Source organism: Castor canadensis, chromosome 8 (assembly GCF_047511655.1).
Source record: "Castor canadensis chromosome 8, mCasCan1.hap1v2, whole genome shotgun sequence".
Lineage (NCBI taxonomy): Eukaryota > Metazoa > Chordata > Mammalia > Rodentia > Castoridae > Castor > Castor canadensis.
Window position 1 is genome coordinate 6,294,958 of NC_133393.1, and position 17,983 is coordinate 6,312,940.

General features: G+C 39.5%; 1 protein-coding gene and 1 long non-coding RNA gene across 6 annotated transcripts in view; one reads left to right on the forward strand and one right to left on the reverse strand.

Moving 5' to 3' along the window:
* Efhc1 (EF-hand domain containing 1) overlaps positions 1-10,768 on the reverse strand; it is a 35,735-nt gene extending 24,967 nt beyond the window's left edge. Inside the window, exons 1-3 of one of the 5 annotated variants that reach the window (XM_074081959.1) lie at positions 10,566-10,716; positions 8,611-8,941; positions 7,089-7,310 (exon numbers count right to left, since the gene is read on the reverse strand). In XM_074081959.1, coding sequence (XP_073938060.1) covers positions 7,089-7,310; positions 8,611-8,649 — 261 coding nt within the window. In that variant the 5' untranslated portion in view covers positions 8,650-8,941; positions 10,566-10,716. Of the gene's footprint in view, positions 1-439; positions 859-7,088; positions 7,311-8,610; positions 8,942-10,565 lie in introns of those variants that run through there. The other 4 variants (XM_074081960.1, XM_020184770.2, XM_074081962.1 and 1 more) reach the window with 4 other exon arrangements.
* A 109-nt stretch (positions 10,769-10,877) lies between these two features.
* LOC141425616 (uncharacterized) lies at positions 10,878-15,034 on the forward strand. Its single transcript, XR_012450614.1, has 3 exons — positions 10,878-11,179; positions 11,262-11,601; positions 13,885-15,034. It is a non-coding gene; the product is annotated as an uncharacterized lncRNA (long non-coding RNA).
* The last annotated feature ends 2,949 nt before the right edge of the window (positions 15,035-17,983 follow it).

Below are 17,983 nucleotides of genomic sequence, written 5' to 3' on the forward strand. Positions count from 1 at the left end.
CCAGAACTGTGAGAAAATAAATTTCTATTGTTGAAGTCAGTCTGTGATATTTTATTATAGTAACCTAAGCAGATTAAAATCATTGCAACGCCCCAAATACTTATTTAGCCCTTTACAAAAAAGCTTGCTATCTCTTCTGTAATTACAATGTGTGACTATTTACCTGTTCTTTTTGCTATCTCTTCTGTAATTACAATGTGTGACTATTTACCTGTTCCCTGCATGTGTTCCTTGGGGAGTCGGCTGAAAGTGTTTACTAACCTTACCTCCATGTCAAAAATTCCTCATAAGCTTCTGAAAACAGCAGGAAAATTTGGACAAGATTATGGTTTGGGGTTTTGAAATGAAAACAAAAGCTCAAGTTCAGTTCTTTAGAAGCAGAGTCCCTTTTAAATATGTATTAATGACATACACACTCTTACAGACTGTAAATAGATACCTTCAAACCACTAAATACTCCACAGTATCTTTGGAGAGCATTACATATTCTCACTGTGCTCAGAAACATGTATTATATACAGCAAGCCATCAGTCCTCTGAGAAGTGTCAGCATCAATGTAAGGTAAAAATGGCACATCTATGGAACATTTCAAAAAACATTAACCAATATTATAAAACATATAATGACATGCTTTGAGATTAGTTTTTAAATTCCTGTCACTCTGTTTCAATGTTTAATATTTCTCTTCAGGGAGACTAAGTATTAGAATGATGTTCCAAGTGTGCAAAAAATTCACTCAAACCTCTACTTAAAAAAGAGTAACAAATCAAGAAGATCCTAAAATGAAGACACAAATATGGCCTGGTGAATGGGAAGATGAAATAAAAGCATAGCTTTAACAAGTATACTGTCTCCTGTGGGAGAACAAGATAAAAAGAAAAAATAATTGGTTATTACACCGGAAAAATATGAATATTATATTCATATTTTAACTTCAGGTTGAAGTCCCTGAAACTCATAAGAAAAAGATAAAATAGATGAGTATAGTGGACTTTTTAAAGGAAAAAGTAACACATAAAAATAAAAAAACAAAGATAACTTAAAGTAACATTTTGACTCAAATGTAAAGAATTTAAAGTGAGGACATGATCACAATAATTTGTGTATGAAATATATGTATTTGAGGGACAGATTTATAAATATATGCAAAATGTTACAGCCAGAATTGATCAGCTAGTCCAATCCCACTCATTTCGCAAAGGAAGAATCTTAGACACAGGCTGGTAAAGTGGCTTGTTAAAGGCCATACAGGGGTTAGGATTAGAACTGGGACTGAAACTATGAGTCTATTAGCTCACATCCCACTGTTTTCGCCACAGATCTTGTCATTTCGTAGATGACAAGTGCTATAGTGGTTCAGAAAAGAAATCGGTGTAAACTAGTCAGAGAAGGCTTAAAAACTGAGAAGAAATAGAAGATGTATTAAACATGCGGAATGGGGAATTTTTAAAGGGGATTTTAGGCACAGGTAACAAAAGAGGCAGAGGAAGGAAACTCAACAGCATACTCACGCTGCGGTACAAAAGGAAGTGCTAGGCACACCAATCAGACCAAAAGACCCATTGATAGTCCAGGTCTTCAATCATAAGTTATCAGCAATAGAAAAGCAGAGGAAGGCTAGAAAATATGTGGGGGTGAAGAGTAGACAGTGGTGGGAACCAGATGAAGTACTACAGAGTATACAATGCTAGGAGTACAGCAATGATTCCATATAAATAGAAACTTAAGAAGGTAATTTTAACTAGGAAGATGGTGAGCTTGATTTTTAGACTTACTGAATTCAAGGGGCAGCACAAGTTGATATTATAGGGGTAATTTAAGATGGCTTTTGGGAAGGAGTCAATGCCAGAGAATAGACAAGACTGACAAACATTTTGGGCCTAAGCAATGGGAAGGATGGAATTACTAACAAGCTGGTACTAAGTAATGAGGAAGGTTGCAATGGGGCAGATTTGAGGGGAGCAGAGTGAAGAGGTGAAATTAGGAGTTCGGTTTTAGATATGCTTGGTTTGAGATATCTATTACACATTTAAGAGGAGATATCAAGCAGGCAATTAACATATACATACTCATCATCGTAAAGAGGACTGTGCAAGCATGGAACTGGACTAAAGGAGTAAGCACAGTCAGAGAAGAGGACCAAAGACTGACTCTAGGACCACAGGCAGATCCTAAACCATCTGCTTTATAAATTTGGAGGGGATGAAAACACCTATGGAAACAGGAACTTGGTCTCAGAATGGGAAGTGATATATGATTTTATAATTAAAATCCAAGTGATAATGAGTTCTTTAAGAACAAACCTTCTAAGTCAGGTGCTGATGGCTCGTGCCTGCTTATCCTAGCTACTCAGGAGGGAGAAAACAGGAAGATCAAGTTTAAAAGTCAGCCAGGGCAAATAGCTCTCAAGACCCTGCCTTGAAAATACCCAACACAAAAAAGGGCTGGCAGAGTGGCTCAAGTGGTAGAGTGTCTGCCTAGCAAGCATGACTCCCTGTGTTCAAACTCTAGTATCACCATCTATACTATGACACATGATCAAGACAGATTAAACTTGATTGCCTATTCTTGTGCATCTTTAGAAAGAATAAGGACTTCTATGGCTGTTTTGTAAAATCCAAAAATTCCTTTTGAAGCCAAAAAGACTAAATAACGTACATCTCAGTTCTTGCTTTATACTTATTTTATTACGATCAGACTCTGTAAGGAAGTGAGTAATTGATATGAGCATATGGCATATTTGGCATTTAATTTACCAGGTCACTAAATCCTCATGCTCTCTGGCTATTTGGGAGTTCATTGACAAAATCATATATGGAAAAATATTCTTTAATTTTTATCAAAACACCTCCTAGAAGTTTTTCCTGTCTATATTTTCATCTCTGACCATTTAATATTTGTCAGTTTGTTCAATAAGGTACTTGAGTTTCCTCTGGCATGTAATCTACACAAATGGCTAAGATAATACATTTCCTTTTGTCTTTTTTTGAGACACAATCTCACTATGATGACCAGGATTGCAAGACATGAATCTTTTTTCTTATTAAGAATAAAGAGTTCTATGCTTCCACAAAGAAATGACTGGGAAATAAATTAATTTGAAAAAACTCATCAGAAAGTAGTTGGGATAACATCAACTTTGCCAGGTAGAATAAGAACTTGATGGCATTATTAAGAAAGGAAAGAAAAATAGTATTTATAGACTGTGTTTAAAAATATATTTTTCATGGAATTTTACAGCAGTCTTTGCTCATAGTTAGGCATTCCAGTTTTCTGAGTGAGTTTACAGATAAGGAAATAAGAAATTGTGATTCTTTAAGTTCACGATGCTATGGTAGAAGACCAGAATTAGAACTTGGGTCTCCTAACTGTCAGATAGTACTCAGAATGCCTCAATAAACATGGAAATAATTTTACGTCAAGTTTGAGAAGGGAAAACCTGAATAAATATGTTCACGTCACACACAGTTATAACAAGCCTAATCACATTTTTAAGTTTTACATGTGTCTGTCCCATGTTAAGCTGGTCAGTTTTTAGCAGTGACCCAGAGAAGAAATTAGTGCTGTGAAGAAAACAAAGAGAAGTGATAGAGAAATATAGAATGGGACTTCCTTAGTAGAGTGGCCCAGAAAAGGCTCAGGTAAGTCATACTAAAAGATAAGGTGGAGTTAGCCACTTAAGGATAGAGGAGAAACAAACCTAGGTGGAGGAACAGCATGCCTCCACCTGGGCGGGGGGTGGGGGAGTACTGCAGTTTCAAGGAAATGTGGAAAAGAAATCCACTTTGACTGAAACATAGTAGATGAGGGAACGAGGGGCCCAAGAAGAGCTGGGGAAAAAGCAAGGAGGACCAGCTCTCGCAGGACTGCGAGGAACCTATTATAGAGTTGAATCTTACTCCATGTACAATGGGGAAGTAATAGAAGTATTTTAGGTCAGTATGTGACATAATCTAATTTTTTAAAGATAAGCCTGGTTGTTCTATAAATAAAAGATTTATAGTAATAATGAAGATACAGAAATAAGTGGATGAATTAGTTATATATTTAGAGGTAGAAATGACAAGTTTTAACAGATTGAATGTAAGTTGTGAGGGAAAGAAGAATCAAAGGTAACTTTAAAATTGGGGCTAGAGCTGCTAAATGGACAATGACAAACGTTAACTGTATTGGTTAAGATTTCCTGAAGACATTTTCTAAGAGAAATGCCATAATCAGAGCTGTGCTTTGGGGAATAAATAAATCACCTAGTGTGAGCATAATGACTAAGTATGATATTAATACAAGATTACGAGGTCATATTGCCTGTTTGAACTATGAAAGTGATAAAAGAAATGAAAATAAGAAATACTTAATTTGGCAACTCATTGAATGTGGGGAGAAAAGGAGAGAAAGAGCCAAAGATGGCTCAAGTTTTGAGTTACGAATACCTGGTGAAGTCACACAAGGAGAGCAGATCTAAGGGAAAAAGGTGATGAGATGAGTCAGAGACAAAAGAACTTGAAGTGCTAACAGCTCCTCCAGGAGAAGATATCTGCTGTTTCAATGAGCTCAGAGTTGAAAATAAATACAGACAATCGTCTAAATTGAGGAGATGGTTGAAGTCACAAAAGTGGGTAGGATCTCTCAAGACAATGATGTTAAGAACAGAACTTTGAAAATGCTTACACTAAAGGGACAGGTGGTAGAAAGGCCAGAGAAAGAACAACCAGACAGACAGGAGGAGGAAAACCAGGAGAGTGCAGAGTAATGGGACAAACAGAAGAACAGAGTTTTAAGGAAGGAGGGAGACACCAGGTGCTACAAACAGGTCAGAGAATGCTGGCAAAGTAAGATTTTCTAGATGTGGCAAAAAATAACAATTCTGGGTACCTAGGAAGAGTAATTTGTGACTAGAGGGTGGGGGAAGTCAAACTGTACCTGAGCAGACAAAGGATGAATAAAGTTCTCTTGCTTAAAGAAGTCACAAAGCGGGAGGGCTTGTTCTGTTTTGAGGACAGGATGATATGACCAGAGATAGAGAAACCATCACCAGAGTATTTGAAACAGTATGAAAGTTGAAAGTGGGAAAGATGAAAGAGTGACATCAGGAATACAGAGTAGAACTTTAGCCTGGGAAACAGAATATGGTAGGTGATGATGGAGAAAATTATATGCAGACAGGGAGAAAACATGATGGCATGCACTGTTGATATCCTGGTCTTTCTCACTTAAGAAGAAACGAAGTTATATTCTGACCGTGGGGAACAGTCCAAATGGTATCTAAACATGGGCAAATATGTTGGCTAGGAAGTGGACCTTCAGATGTTCCTTAAAAATTTTGAACTCTCTTTTACTTTAGAAAAGCCATAATTCCCTTATTCAAGCAAACAAATCTTGTATCTAAAACATGTATTTGAGCCAGAATCTAAGCCAGAAGGATGGAGAGTTTGAGGGCAGTGTGGGCTACATAGTGAAACCCTGTCAAAAAACAAAACGGTCATCTCATTTAACTACTGTTTATATATTAAGGCTTATTTATTTAGAAATCATAAAGATGTAAGTTGGGAAATCAAGATGTAAATAATATTTTCATATAACTATCCTTAAAGAAATAAATTGTGATTTAGTAAGCATAAATTTATTAATGACAATATAAAATAACAAAGAAAAACAAAAAAAATAGGCTTTTCCTGCTCAGGCACAATTTTTTTCTCTCTAAATTTATACCTTCTAATGACATGAATCACTTTATTCCTTTCTACTTTATAATAGCTGTTTGCTATTAGAATAACTTATTTAAACAGAACTTATTTAAGTAGAATTTATATGTTGATAAATTATTAAATTCCTAGGCCACTCCTCTCTTGGATTTGTACTCTCCTCCCTTCTGTACTGATTTCTAAGTGATTATTAGAGATATGAATAAGGAGAAATAAGCAAAAGGAAAAGATGCAAATGATATGTTATACTGTTTAGTGGATGTTTAGATTAAGCCTATGAATGGATCGATGAACATGTTTCTATCAGAATTGAGACCAGAAATGTGGCTCAAGTGGTAAGCACCTGCTTCAAAAGTGAGAAGCCCTGAGTTCAAACCCCAGCCCAACAACAACAACAGCAACAAAAAGAGTTAACTGAGATAGGGAAGATGAGATTAAATGGATTCAAGTTGATACATTTTTAAATTGTGTTTGTTTTTGGAGACAGAGTCTCTCCATGTAACCCAGGCTGGTGTTGGATTTGTGATCCGCTTGCTTCAGCCTCCCCAGTGGGATTACAGATTGTATGCCACCACACCCAGTGACTTAGTTCCAATTTTTTCCTAGTTAAGTGATTATTAATGTAAATTGAATAGTTCCTCCCCAGCTTCTAGGTTACAACAGATACTCAACAAAAATCAGCTGGGTGAAAATGCAGACATTTATCAGAAATAATAAAATGAAAACAAAGATTAAAACAGAAAGGAAGAAAATAGGCTAGGGGTAAATAAGGTTTAATTTATAAAAACTAATCAGTAGTTTTCAGACCAAGTTATACATAAAAGTCATCTGGAAGTTAGAGTCCCTTAGGGCTAGAATGACATTGGAGTTTTTAAAAACTCTCACCAGTGATTCTGCTGTATGCCCAGGGGTAGGACTACTTAAAAGAGGAGACTTGTTGAAAAGGAAAAGTAAGGATAATGTGGAAATGTCAAACAATGGAAATAAAGAAAACTGATGATAGGTAGAATCATGGTATTTTGTATTTCATAGAGATTAATGATTTACCATTATTAGAGAAGATAATATTTTAAAAAGTAGAAAACACAGAGCAAGTAAACATAAGGCAATGTGAACTCAAGAATTCAGAAATCATCCAACTTTAACTGTATTTGGAAAATATTCCAGTGAAGTCTACAGGGAATTATTTTCTGTAATCAGCTTCCTTACTAAAGAAAGCCTCTTTCAAGCCCAAGTTCAGCTGTCTATGACTAAGGATTGAGGCATCTGAACAATTTTCTCCTCAGTGCCCTCTGGGAATCCTATAGTTTGCTGTTAACTTTTCAGCAAGCAATTGTCTCTCAGACATCTGAATTCAAGGGGTACCCTAAAACTCCCGATGATACCTTTTTGTCAAAAGCCACATGCGCAGGAACAAAATCTGTACGTGGGGCCTGCCTAGGTTGGCCATAAGTTAGAATTGGTGCCTTATTGGCCAACTCTTCCAACTCAGCCTGGGACAGCTGGTTGACCTGGAGCCGGTCCCCGCCTATCCCAAATGTTGGACGTTGGATAACTGCATAGCCATTCCTGTAGCCCAGTGTCTGGCATCTATGGAAGGATGTTTTCTGAAGAAAAAAAATTGTGTCATTAATAACATCATACAAATATTTGTTAAGCAAAACAACTAACTTTTTTAAAAAAACATTGTAACTTAAACCTTTGCTTATAAATACCGCAAACCTGTGTCAAAAGGCTTACCAACAGTTAAAGGTTCTGTGTTTTAAACAAAACATTTGGACAGGAACAAAGAGGGTAGTAGTAGACACCTAAGCTTAAATGCCAAATTTAACTACAAGTTCAACTTACATGAAAGACTACAATATTATTTCATCCATACTCTTAATTTTTCTCTAGTCTTCCCATGTTCCTCATATTCCTAGTGATCACAAACCATCAACCCTACAAGATCTGGTTCTGTGATTTTTATTTTATCTGCAATTAAAAGCCCTTCTTGTTATAATGCTACTAACACATCCATATATAACTCTTTGGAAAGCAACTGGATAGAATATATTTAAAGTCTTCAGCATAATAATTCTACCCTTGATCATTTTTTTAAGGAAATAGTCCAAAATTATGGGAAAGAATGATATGCCTGAAGTTGCCCATAACAGTGTACCTTATGATAGCAAAACAATGGAAACAATTGAAAAGTCAAACATATGAAGGCATGAATAAATTATGGAAATCTCACTTGATGGACTATGTTGCAGTTATTAGAATCAAAGGGGTTTTTTTCACTTTTTTTGTAGTACTAGAGTTTGAATTCAGGACTTCGTGCTTGTTAGGCAGGTGCATTACCACTGAGTCACTCCAGTAGCCACAAAATAAAGGTTTTTAAAGACTACATGGCCACCTAGTAAAATAAAAGATTAAACAAAAAGAACAGAAGGTCTGGTGGAGTGGTTCAAGCAGTACAATACCTGCCTAGCAAGCATGAAGTCTTGAGTTCAAACTCCAGTGCTGCTATGCTAATAAATAAATAAATAAAGGTATTAGCTGGGTGCTGGTGGCTCACACCTGTAATCCTAGCTACTCAGGAGGCAGAGATCACGAGATAGCAGTTCAAAGCCAGCCCAGGAAATAGTCCGTGAGACCCTACCTTGAAAAATAAACCTTCACAAAAGGGCTGGTGGAGTGGCTCAAGTTGTAGGCCCTCAGTTCAAACCCCAATACCACAAAAAAAAAAAAAAAAAAAGAGGATAGCAAAGCAAATTAGAGGTTATGGTAATTTGTGGTTTTTCTTCTTCTGTTCTTTGTAATATGACATCACTTTCAAATTTTTATACATGTAATAATTACATAAGAGTTACATATACAATTTAGAATTAATCAAAATCTATTTTATTAAGTAACAAGACTTACTTTCCTATCTTCTAATTTCTTTGGCGACCAGCCTACCATCTTTCAAGATCTGTACTCTCACAAAAGATAGGACAGAATAAACTTTTTTCAAAACATCTATGGATTGTGAGTTTTGTTTAAAGAGTCATGTGTTCACAGTCACAAGCCAATTGACAGGAATTGCTCCAGGTACATAATACACAAGACATAGAAGAAAAATGGACTCAGTTGACTTCTTCATTGGGTAGCTTGCACAGCTTCCAATTTTTCTTCTGCCTCTGAAGACAGAAGCAATACCAGTAGCGGCTGAAGGTGTATCTCAGTGGTCGAGTGTGTGAGGACCAAAAAAATTCTAGCACCAAAAATAAAAAAGAGCAAAATCAGTGACTTTAGTTTCTTTTCTCTAAGTTCGACAGATATCTCCAGCACCACTCAGATGAGGCTTATGGAGCAGCCCAGGCAAGGCATCCTCGGGCCTCCCCACCCTTCTTATTATGGTTCACCTTCTGAATACTTTTACTTTAGAGCGAAACATATCTATTTCTTCACTAAGATACAGTAACCGTGCTTTTCAAATTTCAAATAAGGCAAATTGTTTGACACTCGGCCAATGTATTTAAAATATGTCTGATGCGTGGTTCATCTTAATATATAAAAATATATTATATATAAATGTAGTTCACGGAAACTAAACATCTATATTGTTGTGTCTTAAAAGGAACTTAAGTTATTAAGCTATTTAAATATAAATTAATATTGGTTCATTTATAATCAGGCTACTGAATCTCAATAATGATTTTCCAGAACATATATTTTAGTAACCCTGTTAGAATTAAACATTAAATAAATTTAATAGCTAAACTATATCAAGAGGAAATAAAGAACTCAGGCTGCTGTTGCTGCTACCCTTCTTTTCCTTAATTTTATCTAGAGGACATGACTAAACGTACTTCAGGTTGGGGGAAGGAGCAAAACACAATCTGAACAGGAGCCTGGCCCCAGCACTCAGGAGGCCCTAACTGAGGCAGGAGGGTTCAGAGTTCAAGACCAGCTGGGCTACACAGGGAGACCCTGTCTCAAAACAACCACAAAATCAAAAAACGAAAAGGAGGAATTACTAGGGAGGTGGAAGGGAGAGCGAAAGGAGGTAATAAGAAAGAGTAATGGAGTGAGAATTATCAAAGCACATTATATGCATTATAGAAATGCCATAATAAAACCCCGTACTCTGTACAATTAACATATGTGAATAAAAAACTAATCTGAATAGAAATCTTTTACCAAAAAAAGCTAGAGTGAATACATAGGGCTAAGGGGAAAGAAAACAGCAACTAGCCCAGTCCGCTGTGACCGTGGTTGAGAGAACTGGAACAGAACATCTCCTACACAGCAGGAGTGGATGATGAGCAAGTTTGGAAGAGAAACCACAATGACGAACGGAAACAAAGAGCCGAGGGAAGGATTAGATTATAGAAAAGGCAGAAGTTGGGGAGAAGGGGATGGGGTTGGAAGCGTAAACCAGACGGTTAGAGACTGCGGTAAACCCTGGTGGAAAGGAGAGAATGGCTGCAAACGACATACGTGGAGGTGAAAGCGGAGAGATTACTGGGCCAGCGTCAGAAGAGGAAGGGTGACAGGCCGGGGAGAGCGGGTAGGATAAAGATGAAGGTGGAGACCCGGCTCGGGATTAAGGGAGGAGCTGGGCAGAGCAGAATGCGTGGGGGACGAACTCGGAAGTGGGGAGCAGCGATCTAGAAGAAGCAGGGTCAGGGAGCTGTAAGACATGGGGCCGAGGGAGAAGGACGGGTGAGGGGGATCGAGGCTGCCAAGAAGAGGACCGCAGAACTTTGGCGGGGAAGAGCGAGCTCCCGGCATAGGTCGGGCTGGAAGGGAGAATGGGGGTGCTCTAAACGGTGAACACTTCGGGAAGGCCGGGAGGTGGGGACAGGTGGGGTGGGTGGGCACACAGTCCTCACCGTGGAGTCCTTAAAGGACGCGCCCGGGAGCAAGGGCAGGCCATGCACCGGGTTGGACACCATCGCAGAAGGTATTGTCACCTCCACCTTGGTCTGCCTTCGTTGTCTCGGGTTGCCCGGGCGACAAGCGGCTTCCGCCGGCCGCTCCAGACTCCATGGCAACGTCAAACACCGGAAACACCCGCGAGCGGGGGCGGGGCCCGCGGCGCAGGCGTGACAGTCTGCGCGTGCGCCGCCCGTGGGACGCGGCGTTCTCGCAGTAAAATGGCCGCCCGAGAGGAGGAGCGGGTGGTGGGCGTGGCGTCGTGTGCCCCGCCCCCTCCACGCCACGCCCCCCGGCTCCAGAAGATGCGCGGTAGGAGCAGATGAACAGGGCGGGAGGTGGGTGTAGTCTGCCTCTAGGTGGCGCTGCGAGGCCGGCGGCGGGAAGGACCTCAGCTGGGTTACGGAGGAAGGGAAGTTGCGTCTCCCTTCATCTTAGTCCTCGCTCCGCTCACCGTGAGATCAATCACTCTTCTCCCTCAGCTCTGGGAAAAGGGATGCTGTCTCAGGTCACACCCAGGAGTAAATGGTCCTGTCAAAGTGTTAATTGCCCCAAACTCATGCTTCTTGGGGTAAGGGGCTGCGGATGATTTGCTCAGGGATGCTCAGGGTCCTCCCTGACCCCCCACTGACGTATTATCTCTCCCTGCTTAGGATTTCTGCATCCCACCGTCCGTTCCTGACGCCCAGCATCCTCTCATTCTTTCACGGGCCTTGCATGTGTGCCGCAGGCTTCTGCAGTAGGAGAGTACTCAGTATTTGATGGCCAAACAGCAGGAGAGTGCTCATCTCAGTCCCTGAGAGCAGATCACAGCCACAGGAGGCAAAGAGGAAGACGAAGTCCTAAGAAAGAAGCCAAGAAGTGAAATATTGTCAGTAGCTAGATAATTTCGCATTTGATACTTTGTTTGAGACATGGTCTCAACTATGTAGCCCAGGCTGGCCGTGAACTTGTGATCCTCCTGCCTCTCCCTCCCCAGTGCCGGAGTTACAGGTGAGTCTCACCACATCTGGCTGCATTTGGTACTTTTTACAAAACTTGTTGAGATTATTTTTCCTTAAAATGAAGTCATATTCCTGCAACATTTTCAGGAAAAAAAATGAAAGAAAAATATCCATCAGCAACAAGGCGCTTAAAAATAAAAACAAACAAAACCCGGGTGCCCAGAGATTTGGATTCATTAGATATAAAGTGGGTTCCAGGAATCTGATTTTTGTAACAGGTATTTCTGACCAGCCAACTTAGAAACATGATAGAGCTGTAAGCCTGACGGAGGAGGCAAATCTCAATGTCATGAGTAGTTTGCTCAACACAGATAGCAGTTTTACTTTAATGGCTGCTAGTCAGAGCAAATCCTCCTGTGAAGTTTCACTAAATTGGCATGAACCTCAGGGAGCCCAGGACACAAATACACCAGGAGGTGACCAAAGTGCTCATGGGAGACTATCTACCACGCTCTGCCCAAAGAGTTTCTTTTCTACTAACTTCTCTTTTTCCTTTACACTTCTGTTTCTCGTTCTTGTCCTTTTGTTTGAAACAGTTTTTCATTTCATTTTTGTTTGCACATTACCTTAATACAGGAGTTTAAAACATTTAGAGAAAAAAAAAAGAAACTTCAATGAATGGATTAGTACTGTTGACAGTACTGAAAACTTTAAAAAATACCTGTCCACTGCATTAAATCTTAGCCACTGATATAGGATGGACACTAGCTACTTGGAGAATTAGTCAAGATGGCAAGTTAAAATGAAAGTGCCTCTCTTACTTTTTTTCCATCTTGTTGATGTTGGGTACCGCAAATAACTAACTATAATTTTTGCAGACTCTTTTTGGTAAGTTTAACCTCTTTACAATTACATGATCCCTCTCTCCCAGTTCTCTTAATAAAAGTGAATGACATGATATCAGGACCCACTTAGAAGAGCCCTTGTTGCCTAACTGCATGGCTGCGCTTGATATATATTTCCTGGTTTGGGTAGAGAAGGAAATTGTGGGACTGGAAAGGGTCAGTCGTGCCTAAGCCTATTGTTCATATGGCATCTGTTTCTATTTGAAGAGGACCTTCTGCCCTGATATCTTTTTTTTCTAGAAAAGCTTGCTAGTTAATTGGTTAGTGGGGTATGTTTTAACTACTTTTAGATCACAAAAGTCTTAAATAGTTGAAAAAAATTCTATTGGTCTGCAGCCTCGTAAAAATACTCTCAGCTCTGAGGAAAGGAAGCCAGGCAGTGTTGCTGACTCTGGTGGGGATATAGTTTATCCTCTCTGAAACTCAGGTTGAAATTTTATTGCCATTATGGTAGTTTTAGAAAGTGGTTCCTTGAATAAGTGACTGTGACTGGATTAATGACTTTCTTTGACAAGTGAATTCTCACAAGATTAAATTATCACAAGAACAGGTGGTGACAGAGTGAAGTTTGTTACTCATATTTGCTTTCTTCTGCTTGCCCTTTGGTTTCCTGAGTGCTAGAAAGTAGCACAGGCCCTCACCAGAAGCACAGCTGACGTTTGGACTTCCCATTCTCCAAAATCATGAGTCATAATAAATCCCTATTCTTTATAAATCACCCAGTCTCAGGTATTTTCTTACGGCAACAGAGAATGGATTAAGACAGTTGCATTAGTGCTAAAAAGCACAGGATATGCCTGTGAAAGAGGAAGGAAAGGGTGGACTGAAAGAAGGTTGGGTATGATTTAGCGTTTAGATCTCATTTCTTCCCCTCATACATTGCCCTTCAGTCTGTACCCACTATTTCCCACTTTGTAGAACAGAAGGCAGGAACCTGGCCATTCTTGGCAGTTACAGTAGAAAGTGGCATGGTGGAAAGGCTGTTGCATAAAGCCTGAGCCTGGAAGAATACAGATAGTACAAGATTTTAGCAGGTGTGTTTCAAAGATCTGTTAGTGGCTGGGGTGGGGAGGAGGGAGGAGATCAGGGTGCCAGCAGTCAAGACTGAGTCTCATGCTAGAAGATGTCTCCCAGGGAATCCTGATAGGAGATGTCCTGATAGGCTATGAGCAGTCCCCTGATGTAAACATCTTTCTATGTTTTGCCCAGAACAGGCTTTACCCAAAATCTGTGTTCAGTCCTGTTACTCTTCAGTACCAAATGACTGAGTCTTTGTATCTTAGATAATTTCTGCAATGATTTTGGTGTTCTACCTCTCTCGGCTGAATAAAAATGGTCCAGCATGATTTGTGGGTGGGGGAAGGGGTCATTTGGCCCAGGGGAATGGCCCTTGGAATGCTCTAACAACCATTTCCATCACTTCCCAGTAGCTGAGATCTCTGGTGGAACATGGAGTCCCAACACTTTGGAAACAGAAACAGGAGACAGAGTTTCAGGCCAGTCTGGGCTACGTGATGAGATTCTACATCAAAAAATAAAATAAAATAAATAAGGTGGGGGTACTAGTAACTACTTTGATCTTTGCAAAGTATGGAAAAGAGAGAAAAGCATCCAGTAATTTCCAAGAAGATTTTGGAGCAGGACACATAGGAAATCTTTATTTGACACAAAGTCCAACAACTGGGGGGTTAGACTATTTTAGTCTTGCTTTGAGCCCTTCCCTGGGGTTTGGGAAACATATTTCTACTGCTCTTTCCTCCTTTAAGTCAAACCCATTTGATGGCTTTAGCTGATCCAGTTTAAGGATAGATTGTTTGCTTGGTGCCATTTTCCTAGCTCCCATCTATGGCGCCTCATAGATACTCATTATAAAACGACTGACCAAGTAAATGAATGAATGATGACTTAAAGATCACCTGGTAAAGAATTTTTCAAATTGCAGATTTTGCAAATTTGTCAGCAGATTCACAGTAGTAGTTCTTAAAATTAGTAGTCTTAATGAACTGTGACAATAACCAGATTTTTGAAAAAAGAAATAGAACAGAAATTATCCAGATGCAGCCCATGTTGTATGGGTAAGAATACATTAATTTTTGTATTCTCTCCCCCACCAAAGTCTACTCTTTTACTAATGAGAAATCTCTGGACCAAAAGAGTTTGAAGAATCATTGGTTAATGACTGTTTTCCAGTTAAGTATTTCTTATACTGTACCTCAAACATCTCATAGATATGGAAGGCAACCCTCAGCACAGGAGAGATCACTGATCTTGGCATCCTTCTTGTGAGACATCTGTGGTATAATAAACCTCTCAGTCATACAGAGAAAGAAATGTGAGAATGATTAGGTAGTAATATTGAATACAATTTTGGATTGTAACCGGACAGATAAATGGCAACTTTGAAACAACAGGGAAAAGACTTTGATACCTCCTCTCATGTCAAATAGTCAAATATCTGAATCTACTCTTCCTTTTGCCTGTTCTTGTATGCAGTATGGAATGGAAAATTAAACACTGGGTAGAATTCTTAAGAGTCATATTCTTGCCTTGTGTTATGAATATTTGTGTGTACTTGGACAACTTACCTACTCAAGTCTGTTTTTTCATCTCTAAAATTAGAAGGAGCCAGTGGTGTGACTCAAGTGGTAGAGTACCTGCCTGGCCAGCATTATGTACTGAGTTCAAACTTCCATACCACCAAGAAGAAAAAGAAAGAAAGAAAGAAAAATTAAAATGAGAGGCCAGAACTACAGTTGGTGATCATCAACTAACTGCTCTTGAGTCATGGGATCATTTAGAAAATCTTAAAGTAGCTGTTGGACTCTGATTCCCCCAAACATTCATACTCACTTGTACAAGTTTTAATTCTAATTTCATGGAGTTAATGAGTAAACATCAGTGTGAAATCTATGGAATGAGAAGTCCATAAGATGGTAGTACCCCAGAAGCAAAAGCATACCCCAGTATGGCCTATATAGGAAGCTCTCCAGGACAAATGCTGTTCTGCCAATGAGTTACAAGGGGTGTTGTCAGGGAGAGTGAGGTGAAAAGAGAGCCTATACATGAAAAGAGATTTAAGTCAACCAGTTGCAGTGTGTGGGCCCAAACTGGGATCCTGGTTCAGACAAATACTCCGTAAAATAATTACAATGTTTATGAGATCGTGGGCATTCAAACATAGGATATGTAAAGTTGAGCAAGTGCTCATTTTTTAGACACACTGAAAGTATTGTGGCTTTGCTTTAAAAATATTCATCCCTTAAAAAAAATACACAAATAGCTGGGTGCAGGTGGCTCATTCTTGTAATCCCCTCTACTTGGGAGGCTGAGATTAGGATGATCATGGTTCCAGGCCAGTCTGGGCAAATAGTTCAAGAGATCTCTATCTCCAAAAATAACCAGAACAAAATGAACTGGAGCCATGGCTCAAGCTGTAGAGCACCTGCTCTGCAGCATGAATCCCTGAATTCAAACAATTTGCTTCAAAATAACATGTAAAGGGATAAGTGTGGGGGGTATATGGCTAAAACTACACTATTTACAAGTTGATAGTTGTTTGTTGACATGCTTACATAAGAATTCATTATGCAATTCAGTCTACTTTTGTATATGTTTGAGGTTTTCCATAACAAAATGTCTAAAATTTTAAAAGTATGGACTCTGGAGCCAGACTTTCAGAGGTACAAGTCCCGATTCTATCACTGTAGCTCTCTGACCCAGTGGAAATTTCTTAACCTTTCCCTAGTTGTAAATAGGGTTAATAATAATTATTACAACTCACAGAGTTGTTGTGAGCATTGAATAAATTAATATATGCCAACACTTACAATAGTATGGGCATCTTATAAACACAACGACTGCAATTACCACTATCTGGGGGAGCACTCTCAATAGATAGAAGAGTGACTGGGGCCTGGAAAAACTACAGATAATTAACTTAAGACAGATTATGGTAAGAAGAAGGCGGGAAAGTGTGCTGGCCATTTGAAAGACTGCAACATGTAGAAGAGTTTGGTGTATGTAACTTAAAGTTCTTGCTTTCAGTTCTGCACGCATCACCCAGGCCACTCGATATAACCATCACACATATGGCACACCCCAGATTTTTAGAGGGCAGGAGGGCCCTCTTCAAGGTGGAATTTTAAAAAGAGCACAAGGATTTTCCTGTGTGCCATGGAAGAGGCTGGATGCTGGAGATTTCCACAGGGTCTTTCCCTTATTCCATTAGTTCATCATCATATTTTTTTTTAATCACCACTGGATGCACAATCATACGGTGAATTTGTAGCCTAGATATTTATAGATAAATGAGCCAGTCTTAAGAGCCAAGGAGCAGAAGCAAGGTTCTAGGTGTGACCCTTGAGCTCCTCCTCCATCGGGGTCGACTCAGGTGGAAAACACATTTAACCAAACTGAAAGTGACAGTTCTTACTTTTTCACTGCATGTAGTTCCCTACCACAAAGACTCTATTGTATCTCTGCTGAGTTTATACCTTAGACCTGCAAATCCCATTTCTGCTGTTACTACAGGATAGATGAGGGAAGAATGAGGTCTTCATGTTCCGTTCTGTACCTGTGCTTGGTGAACTGCCATGAACTACTGGTTAGTGCACACTGTGTCGATTTAATAGAGTGACACAAACTGAGACTCGAGCTGGGAGCCAGTGGCTCATGCATGTAATCCTAGCTACTTGGGAGATTGAGATTGGAAGAATTGGTTTGGGGTCAGTTGGGCAAATAGTTTGCAAGACCCCATCTCCAAAATAACCAGAGCAAAATGGATTGTAGGCATGACTCATGTGGTAGAGTGCTTTGCAAGTGCAAAGCCCTGAGTTCAAACCCCAATCCTACCAAAAACAAAACAAAACAAGACATATTTGTAACATGACTTGGTCTATGTTGGAATTTATCAAAGGTAGAATTTCAACAGTAGCCATGTAAGGAGTTTTGCTTGGCAAAAGTGTCTAGAAGTGAAACAAAAATTGCATCTTCATTTATGGGGGCCTGTAATCGTAGCTACTCAGGAGGCAGAGACCAGAAGTATCGTCAATGCCCTGTGTTCAAACCCCAGGATCGCAAAACAAAAAGAAAAAAAAAAAAAACAAACGGAATTCTTTCCCGGCCTTCCCTTTCCTGATGTCACAGTAAAAGTCAGTCTTTACAAGACTTTACACAATCCATCCTCACTTCTCACCTCCTGTTCTACTACCTTCTGTGTTCATGCTGGCCTCCTTCTATTTCTGGAATGCTTTGGTCACAAGGCCCTTCCACTTCTGACTAGGAAATATATTTGACTTTTTCACCTTTCAGTGGTCCTCCCTGATCCTATTTAGAATTGCACATTCACCCCAGCCCTCCAGCCTAGACCTCTTCTTGCTCTCGCTTTCTCATAGGCTCTTTTACCCCCTCACTTACTATATCATTTATTTAATTGGCTCATTGTTTCTTCTTAAGGGCAGGGATTTGTGTCTTATTATTGCTGTACCCTAGGTGCTTAGAACAAAAACTTGTTTTTTTTTTTCATTT